Genomic DNA, 10,898 nt, shown 5'->3' on the forward strand with positions numbered 1-10,898 from the left:
GCACAGGATCCATGTTCTCTCTCCAATAAAGGACAAAACATTAACTACAGCATGAGAGAGAATACATGATTGGGAGAATGCGAACACAAGAATGAGAGCAAGAGAGAATGAGAGAGACAGAGCGAACAGAAAAAAAAGACAAACGAGAAGAGAGAAGAAATAGAGAAAATGCATGCCAGCAGCTAAACCTCGTCACCAATCTCTGATCTTTTGAATAAAAAAAATTTAAAGTAATTGAAGGGCTGGCCACAAGAAAGTCCTCTTTCTCAGATTCAAAAAGAAGAATGATTAGCACAAACTTTACTTCCTGCAGACAGAAGGAGAGATATTTTCCTGCTCTACAATCATCAACACTGGAAAATAGCTTCAGCTTGTCCTTACTCCAGATAAACTTGGATCTGGACTTCCATGCTTACAATTAATTAAATATAAGTTCTAGCTTATCACAGCACACTTTAAGCATCACCATAAAAAAAAACTGAGTAATTAGACCTGAGGTAGAAGATGCATTGGAAGTTTTTTCCTATAATTCCATTGCTGTTATCAAAGTTCAAACTAAGCTCCGTTTAATATTTCCTCAACCTATGACTAATTCTGAAACAGTACAGCATGAATGAAGAGTGAACTTTAGAAACCACCCAGTGCAGGACTCCATTTGCAGGCAAATTACAATGTACAAGAAAATGACAGTAATAACTCATGAAAGGCAAGTAAAAGAATAAAAGTGGAAATTCCAGAGCAGAGCTCAGTCTTCAACTTCATTTGTAATAATGTTTCCTGTTGTTGTATTCAAAGAGTAAGAGAATAGGTAGTACAAGTTCTCAGGTCATAATCTGAGTTTTCTTGGAACAGCCTTTTACCTCTCTAAACTGTACGATGGAAGAATAACTTTGGACCAAACCAAATAACATGTACAACACGCAGGGGGTAATATGTGCACAGTACAGTCAACAAGACAAGGGTCAGACGAGTTTTCTGGACTCAAACTTTACAATAAGAGCAGATACTCAGTCTGAGACAGTGTTCAAAATATTGAGAGATTTGTGTTGTATGAAAAAAGAATCCACATCCAATAAAGTTTCCTCCAGTTCTATGACTGTAAGGACAAGCCATGTTTATTCTGGAGAATTTCCACGGTGGCATCAAATGCACTGTGTGGGAATAAAAATAGAGAGAAAATATAATCAGTCATATAGTTTTTCAGCAACTTCTTCACAAACTGCAGAATTTCATTAAAAGATTTACTTTACTGAATCATCAATAAAGTTAAGTTGATTATCCACTACACAAAAGGACACTGCTGCACTGAGATTCAGTAAGCAAAGGGACAATTTAATTATGACAACTGTTTTAAAAAAAAAAGAGGAAATCAAGGACAGCTTTTTCTAAAATTGCAATGAGTTGTTCTCACCTGGCATGCATTACCTAAGAAGCAGTGAAAGCAGATTTAACAGCAAATTTTAGAAGAGATTTGGATACATAATTGAAATGGAAAAAAATCTGCAGGACACTAGGAATAAGCAGAGGAGTTAATCCAATTGGAAAGCTCCTACAAGGACTGGCAAAGGCACAAAGCATTGAATGGAGTTCTGAGTTCTATGATTCTACTGAAGAGAATTATCAACAAAAAGAAAAAAAAAGGGGGACGCTTACCAGCCAGGCCTGATGATGCTATATTTTCCAGGTGTGCCCAAGTTCACCACTGTTGATCCCAAACGACATTCTGGCTTTGTCATGTTGCCAATCGGTCCACCATCAACAACAAGACCCAACGAAGGCCAAAGGTCCTGAAATTCCTACACAAAGTCAGAAAAAAATCTGATCGTGTGAAACATTTTCTTTTCTGCTCATAAGTTTCATCACATACAATCAGACAAGGAGAATTATTGACATCAGTAACAAACAGGAATACAGGAGTGCATCACTGCAGTGCTGATACACATCCAAAGTCTGCAATTCAATTATAGTCTAGTCTGAAAGCAGCAAAATCTAACATGTGTTAATGGTAAAGAATTGGCAAAACTACCAGACTTAGTGACTGAATGGCCAATTACTTTCAGAGAAAACAAAAGACATTCTGATACAGCTGAAGTGCTCTTAGGAGGAAGTGACAATAATGGGAGCTTCACCTTGATTTTATTTGTTTATTGCCACGAGTACCTTATTACATAATAGTGAAAAGTGTTACCATCATTACAATATAAAACACTAGCATGGCCCCTGCTTGTGCAGTGTCCCCAATCCTGGGCACCAAACTTTGGTAAGATTGTAAAGACTTGAGAGGTCAGGAGAGGGATTTACTTGAATGGTGCCATGGTCGATGGATTATTCATAAGGTCAAAATGGTGTTGTCCTCTTTGGAGCAGAGAAGGTCAGAAGATTTGATAGGAGGTATTTAAAATCCTGAAGGGCTTTAAATAAAGAAAGCAAGTTTCTGGTGGCTGATGGATCAGTAAGGAGGGGGCACATATTCAAGGCGAGTTAAAGGCAACATGACAAAAATTTACACAAGTGGTTAATATTTGTATTACATTGTTTGATAGTGAGGTGAATACAGTTTCAACCTGTAGCTTCCAGAAGGAAATGAAATAAATGCTTGAAGGAAAAAATTACAGGAATAAAGGAGTAGAGCAAATAAAGTTAACTGGATCAGTTCTGACAAAGGAACAGTGGACTCAAAACATTAACTTTGCTTTCTCTCCACAGATGCTGCCAAACCTGCTAAGATTTTCCAGCAATTTTGCTTTTGTTTCTAAATTCCATCATCCACAGTTCTCTGCATTGCTAAAGAAAAACTGGATTGTTCTTTGGAAGAGCCAGCATACAGTCAATGTAACAAATGGCCTCCTCTTTACTGTTGTATATTTTAAATCAGAGGGCTGACACTGACACGGAACATCCAAACCGGCTTCATCCTTCATCCTATCCCCACCAATGCCAACGTTCTTCAATTTCACAAGGGGAGAACTTGGCTTGTGACTCAAAACCACCCATGACATGGACTAGAAAATTAGGTAATGGAAAATGTCACGACTAGGTGACAGAGTGACAGAAATATCTCACATTGAAAACTTCAAGCCCAATGTAGAATCCTACATGGAACTCAGTAGTAAAGTTGCTCGATAGGATTGCTGGAATCCTGCTTTCAATTAATTGGGGCAACTGTTAACAATGCATCTCAGCCATCAATAGATCTGTGCATGTTTGTTTCTATAGCAATCTAGAACTAGTAGAGTGAAAATTCAGTAACAGGAAAAATTAGGTCAGGAGACACCAGTAGACAAGGGAAACAAAATGTGTCTTGCAACAGACTCTTAAATAACTTCTTTACAATATTCAGATTATTGCAGGTAGTCAATACACACTAAAGAAGAGATCATTTAGCTCCTTGAAACTGGCCCACTATTCAAGTAGAACATAGCTTACCTCTGCCTTAGCTCTATACACCCACTTTGGGTTTATACAGTGAGTTTGTTCAACAAAAAAAATCTAGCAATTCAATTTCAAAATGTTCAACTAACCAAGCTGCAAATGCTTTTTGAAGGAAGTGAACTCCAAGTTTCTACTGCCCTTTATCATAGGAAATGTTCCCTGATTTCAGCCCTGGATTTTAAGTTTATACTGCCTTGTTCTACTCCTTCATTGAAAACAGTTTCTCTCACTCTATGTAAACACCTCATTTAGATCATCCCTTTACCTTCTAAACTAAAAATCACACACCAATTCTGTCGTCAATAATTATTTTCATGAATGTGTGCTCCAAGGTCAACTTGCTTAATACCAATTCATCGCAAAGTCCCCTTTTCCTGCAGTTTGAAAAGCACATAGATAAACATTTTTTTAAATTTAATTTCTTGTACACTATTACGTAAAATTCTTTCGCATTTTACTTCATAACTAGAAGAGAAAATATTTTTCTAACCATTCCTCAATACAGTTCTTCACAGGGCCTTCTCTGCCTCAATTCCAAATTAAAGGCATTGCCTGTTCACCTCCTTAATCACAAATTAGTTCAATATATTGCTTGGAACGCTTAAATCAGCTCTACGGGGCGAGTTTTTCCCATTTCTAACTACCTCACCCCTGCCCCACCATCAGAGTTATTCAATCAATCATTCAATCGGTGTCTTACAAATGTCTAATTTCTCAATGTCTTTTATAATCTCATACTTGTATCACTCAGTGCCTTGTGAAATTAATTAAGAGCTATGATTTCCTTCCAGCCACACTTGGTAGAAGTTGAAAGAACAAGTCAAACTCATCAATTAACAACCCATCTGCCACATTTAACACACACTTTATCACATTCTCTCAATGGAAAATGGTCAACTGAACAATAGTGGAAGGCTATCAGAAGCCAAGACGTAGTGAACGAAAGACACGGCTTTAAGAAACCAAGATGATAAATATTTATCAAAGTTAATAAAAAAGAACAGGCAGGACCTAATTTACCAATGCTCGTACCTACAAGCATAGTCCCACACAGGGCTGTATTAATATTAAACATCTGCCATGTAAATGTTTCCTCGTACTTACAGAGGTCACGTTATATTGTTTGGTATTGTATTCCGATTTGTGTACAAATCAGACTGCTAACGGACTCAAGCTGAAACCTGTTTGCAACATAGCAACTGCCCATAGTCCACTTGATAAAGTACACAAAACGAATTTAAGGTGACTTAGCCATGGTCACCATTAGTAAGGAATACCTACCTCAGTGGTCAGCGTGCTGGTCTGAGAGCTAAGGTTGGCACTCGTCAAAGCCAGAGGTTCATCACATACCTCTGCAAGCTTCTGAATAAATGGATGCTTTGGAATACGTATTCCCACCAACTGTAAGTAAAATAAATAAAACAGACACACAAACTTATTCAGCAGCAGTACAAGGTAACAGCAATCATTAGACCGAAGACCACAAGACATAGAAACAGAAGCAGTACATAGCAACATTTAAGAGGCATTTTGACAGACATGAACAGACAGGGAAGAGAGGGATATGCACCGTGTGCAAGCAGATGGGATTGGTTTAGAATGGCATCATGGTTGGCACAAATATGGTGAGCAGAAGGGCCTGATCCTGTGCTATACTGTTTTATGTTCTATGTAGGCCTTTCTGCCCATTGAGTTCTCTCTGCCATTCGATGACTGATTTAATAATTGTCCACTCCACTTTCCTGCCTTTTCCCTTGAGAAAATATCAAGAAACAGCCATTCTAAACAACGATTCCATTAATCTGATTTTAATTTGTGTTCACTGGTTCTCCAATAAACATACAGCAAAGCCACATGATCAAGCAAAACACAGATTATTCAATTCATTCTTACATCAGTGAAAGGATTCAAATCTTTGTTCAGTTCTTCTGACCGCTTGAAGACTAATGTTACAGGTCCTGGCAGGAGATCTCTTAATACCTGATCAGAAACAGTGACCTTACAATACCTGTAAAAAAAAAAGGCCTTAATCCATAAAATATCCACAGATTAGTATTTTCCATATGAAAGGCTAATTAATCTTTTATGATTATAAGAGATTTTACTAACAAAGGGCCAACAAGTAAACTTTTCTGATCAATTAACCCCATTCACCCACCCCTTCACCATTTTATCCAATTCCTTCTTTTCTTCATCACACCCCTCTCCAAATCATAGAAAATCATCTTAAATCCACTTAAATTATTGTTTTCCTTTTTAACTGATTCCCCTATTGCACAAAGTTTTGGGTGGAGAAATTCTACTCACTATCCATGCCTGCACCTAACAAGCAGCTTACATCCTTTGGCTCCTAGAACGCTTCCTCACACAGGCCTATTTGCTTGGATCAAATGTCCACTTATTTCATCATCTTGAAAACCTTTCCTAGGCCATCTTCCACATTGCTCCTTTCCAAAGAGCCTGATTTCCTCATGTCAGTATGAGAAATTAAATAGAATATTTAAGGAGGTATTGTGAATTACAAATAGGAATTAAAAGAACAGTCTGCAATCATACAGATTCACATACGAGTATAATGAAATATCAAGCAGTACTTTTACATATGACAAGGATCAAGAGTAGGCCACTTGGCTCTTTGATCTTGCATTCAGTAAGACTGTAGCCAATCTGATTTTAACTTCAGTTCTACATTCCTGCATTTCCTCAATAATCTTTCATCTTTTGGTAATCAAGGATCTATTTACCTCTGCCTTAAAAATATTGAAAGATTCTGCACCCACTGTCTTTTTAGGAATTCCAAAGACTCTCACTTTCAGAGAGGAAAAGAAGTCCTCATCTGTCTTGAATAGACACCCACTTACTTTTAAACTTTGACCCCTAGTTCTAGATTCTCCAACAACAGGAAACATCTTTTCAACACCCACCCAGTCAAGTCCCCACAGGAACATATATGTTTCAATTCAGTCACCTTCAACTCTTCTAACCCTAACCCTCTGTAGCCTTTTCTCACAAGGCAATCCATTCCAAGTATTAGTCTAGTAAATTGCTTCTACACATTAACATTCTTCCATAGGAACAGTGACCAGATGCAGTCTCACCAACACCCCATATAAGTGAAGCATAACTTCCTTACTCTTGCAATTCAACGCCCCAGCAATGAAACATAACATTCTATTAGCTTTTCTAATTACTTGCTGTTCCTGCATGCTAACCTTCTGTGATTCATGCATTAAGACACTCCGATCTCTCTGCAACCTCTCACCATTTTGATAATTTCCTTCCTTTTTAAATATTTTCAGCCTGCTAAAGTGGATAATTTCACACTTTTCCACATTATATTCCATGTGCTAGATCTTTGTCCACTCATTTAACCTATCAACTCCCCTTTGAAGGCTCATGTCCTCATCATAACTTCCTTTCCTACCTATCCTTGTCTCATCAGCAAATTTAGCTGTATCTTCAGTCCCTTCATCTAAATTATTTATAAATTAGAAAGTGTTGAGAAACCCCAGCACCGTACCATAGCATTCCACTCATGGCATTCTGCCAGCTTGAACTGGCCATCCTGCCACCCATTTATTCCTACTTTTTGTTTTCCTGTTAGCAAGCCAATCTTTTATCCATGCCAAGTTGTTACCCACACCCCCCAACACCTTGAGCTTTTTTTTTCCATAATAACCTTTTGCGTGATATCTTATTAATGCCTTCTGATATTGTTAGGTCCACTATGCTCTATACTTGCACTCACTTATAAATATCTTCCACATGACCAACACAAACTGCTAAAGGCTTATCCTCATTCCGTCCTTTGATTTCATAAATCCTTCGGATGGCTTCAGAATTCTGTGCAAGGCAGGTGATTCCATAGATGGTGTCTGTAGGAACTGCCACTACCTGACCACACTGGAGAACCTTTACAGCCTCTGTTAAGGCCTCTTTCCAATCTGGGGTAAAGAGAACAGTTGCATAGTGAGCCGTGGGTTCATCAAATGTTTCACTAGTGAAAACAAGTAAGTAATCATATGCATATTAAAAGGTGACATTCTCATGCAGTAGCATCTTAATCACCTCAAATGACTTGAAAGTCAAAGCCAGAACCCATCAGCCCAATGACAGAAAAGCAATACTCAGCATCCATGCAGAAGAGCAAATGAGAGGATCCATGATAGAACAGAGGCCTGGGAAGCTACATTAACAAAACATTTAATAGGCAACAGCCATAAAGAATGGTAACGGATATAGAAAAGAATACGTTATATCTAAATGAATTCCTACAAAAAAATTTGAATGTACAATGTAGGTACTAAAAGGCAATGCAAAGACCAATCCAGCAAATCAAAAAAAAGAAAACAAAATGGAAACAGTGGCTTTGATCTAAAGTCAGTGAAGTCACTGTTAAGTCCAAAGGGCTGGAGAAGAGAGAGTTGAGCTTACACTGGTCTTCACAACAAAACAGCAAAGAAGCCATAGAAAGAAAGATCAGCACGGAAGCAACGCAGAGAATCAAAAACGACAAGCCCCAAGAAGCTCAGAGTCATGCTTGTATACTAATCAGAAGTTTCATACAAATGAGGAATTGTAGGCACTCCAGCTCCTTAGGTCTGCTACATCATTTAAGATGATCATGACTGATCTGATTTCTCCACGTTGCTGTCTACCCCAACTAACCTTTCACCCCCTTGCTGATCAAGAATCTTTCTACTCTGCCTTAAAAAACTCTGCTTTCACCACTTTTTCAAGATGAAGGTTCCAAACCCAAAGGTTCATGATCATCTCAAATTTTTTCCTTAGTACTGTCTTAAACGTCCGATTAGTGTTAAACAAGGGCCCCCAGCTCTAGATTTCCCACACAGGAAACATTCCTTCCACTGCACCTCGTCAAGACCCCGTATGATTTTGTACGTTCCACTCAGTGACCTCTTACTTTTCTGAACTAGTGTTAAACCTAGTCTGTCTAACCTTTCCTCACAAGACAACCTGCTCATTCCAGGTACTAATCTAGTAAACTGCAATGACGTGATTCCACTTAAATCCTTAAGATGACCAATGTTATGCATATTAGTTCAGATTATGATCTCAGCAACATCACACAAAATTGAAGCATAACTACCCTACTTTTGTATTCAATTTCCCCTGCACTAAATGATAACAGTTTTCCTACTTACTTGCTGTACCAGCATACTAACGTTTTACAGTTCATGATCCCAAAATCAGATCCCAACAAGCAATGGATAATGGAATAATGGTTAATTAATATTTTTTGTGCTGAAGGAAGGTTTCTAGTAGATTTGCATTACCACATCAACCCTCTCATTAGCGAACGCCAAAGTATTCATTTAGAACCCTACCTACCTCATCTGGCTACATGCAGAAATTACCGCTGAGGTCCTTAATGGGGCTTCTTTCCACAGTTATTCTTTTACCCTTGATGTACTTAGAAAAGCTCAATGCACCTGTAAAATAACTAAAATAACTTTTCCTTGGAGAGGAGAAGGCCAAGAAGAATTTTGAGAGAAGTTTTCAAGATCATGAGGGGTCAGGACAGAGTAGATAGGAAGAAACCTTCTCATAAAAGGATCAAATACGCAAGGTCATAAACAAGGTTATTTGCAAAAGTAGCAAAAAGAAATCTTTATCACACAGAAATCGACTAGGAATGCACTGCCTGGAGGCAGATATTGCTTGTGCAGCACTGGAGTGTCAGTCTAGACACTTGTGCTCATGCTCTAGACTTGGAAACGCAAACCCAGATCTTGTGACTCAGAGGCAAGAGCCCTACCAACCTGAGACACAGTTTATCTTCCTGGCCTGTAGATTTAATATAGCTGACAACCTCATTCAACAGAATAGAGCCCTCTCAACCCTTGCCAAAAGCTTTCCAACTGGAGGAAAAGAAATATTAAGAGGAGATTCAGGAACAGTAAGGAAGTACAATTGATTGAAAAACATTCTACTGTATCCTGAAAATTTTAAACTTTAAGTATTTGCCAGTGCCACAAAAAGTCACCAAATCAGTCCTCCAATTTTCTAGACAGAACATGCAACCAATTTCTGAATTTATATCTATGCAATTAACATTCAGCAGGATTAATAAACAGAAAGCAAACAATTTAACAACAGGTAACATTTTCCAGTGAGGACCAGTCCATATTTCTGAGAAAAGCAGCTCTTAACCACATATACTAACAATGATGATAGGAAATGCAATTCTCCTACCATGTTCTGTCGTCATGGGTTTTGAAGCCCTCTTCAAAGCTCAGAATTAAATCTGAAAATAGCCCTCATGTTTGCACCTGCACCTTTGTCCCAGCTGATGTTTTTTCCAACATGGGGACCTAAGAGGAGCCAAAATGGGTCAGATCATTCTGCTTCAGTTGGGATCACTGTTGGGTAATTTCTTTTCCTATTACTAACTTGCGTGTATTGACCCAATGAGCTGTCAGGGAAGCCTAGGTTGTCCCTGTTAATATGTATCAACATTAAACCCTGATAAGCAGCCAGGAAAAGGAGTATTAAGTAACTGTGCAACCGTCAGAATGGTTGAAGGTAATGTGGGTGGACTGCACATTTGCAACTTTATAAAAGATTTGTGACATAAATAGGGAAATGGAAAAGCTCAGTCCAGAATATTACATTTAATTAAAAGGTCAACAACAGACCAAGATACATAAATAGCAAAGGCTATATTTTGAAGCGATATCAGCAAATTCTTCAAATAAACACATGGATTGGACCTCTGAATACAATCTAAATGGTTAAAAAAGTTGGAACTATTTCAGAAATTAAGTTCTGCATCTGGAGTATTTAGGATGTTGGTACAGATTTTTAAACAACCTGTTCAGACATTGCAGCTGGCCAACGTAACAGCTTCTGGCTCACAGGTAGGGACACTACCACCATGCCACAAGAACCCCAGAGTTCTGATGAAGAGTCATGGGACTCAAAATGTTAACTGTTTCTCTCTCAAAACACATGCTACCAGACTTGCTGAGTTTCTCCAGCATTTTCTGTTTTTGTTTCTGATTTACAGCACCCGCAGTGCTTTGTTTTCATTAACCTCAGGATCTTGGTGGATTGGGCAAAAGGTCTTCCTCAGCGACCTGTGTTTGCAATGGGAGCCAAACCAATCAGAAATAAAATTAAAAACCAAAAGAACTGCGGATGCTGTAAACCAGGAACAAAAACAAAGTTGCTGGAAAAGCTCAGCAGGTCTGGCAGCATCTGTGGAGAAGAAAACAAGAGTTAACGTTTCGGGTCCGGTGACCCTTCCTCAGAACTGGAATGAAATTGCTTCTAGACTGACGTGTTAACATAAAAGCAGAGAGATTGCTGTGTGAGAGAGATAGTAGGAACTGCAGATGCTGGAGAATCTGAGATAATAAGGTGTAGAACTGGATGAACACAGCAGGCCAAGCAGCATCAGAGGAGCAGAAAGGCTGATGTTTCGGGCCTAGACCCTTCATCAG

The 10,898-nt window shown here is 38.5% G+C and overlaps 1 protein-coding gene across 1 annotated transcript; it reads right to left on the reverse strand.

The window, feature by feature from the left end:
• Nucleotides 1-1,073: 1,073 nt before the first annotated feature.
• Nucleotides 1,074-9,764, reverse strand: yrdc (yrdC N(6)-threonylcarbamoyltransferase domain containing). The gene is made up of 6 exons (XM_048613266.1): nt 9,649-9,764; nt 7,181-7,376; nt 5,326-5,440; nt 4,714-4,833; nt 1,654-1,796; nt 1,074-1,151 (listed from the first exon to the last, which is right to left on the reverse strand). Exons 1-6 carry the CDS (start codon nt 9,662-9,664, stop codon nt 1,091-1,093), a joined length of 651 nt encoding a protein of 216 aa, XP_048469223.1. The 5' UTR covers nt 9,665-9,764; the 3' UTR covers nt 1,074-1,090.
• Between the last annotated feature and the right edge of the window lie 1,134 nt (nt 9,765-10,898).

The sequence above is a fragment of the Rhincodon typus genome, chromosome 27, assembly GCF_021869965.1.
Source record: "Rhincodon typus isolate 14 chromosome 27, sRhiTyp1.1, whole genome shotgun sequence".
Classification (NCBI taxonomy): Eukaryota; Metazoa; Chordata; class Chondrichthyes; order Orectolobiformes; family Rhincodontidae; genus Rhincodon; species Rhincodon typus.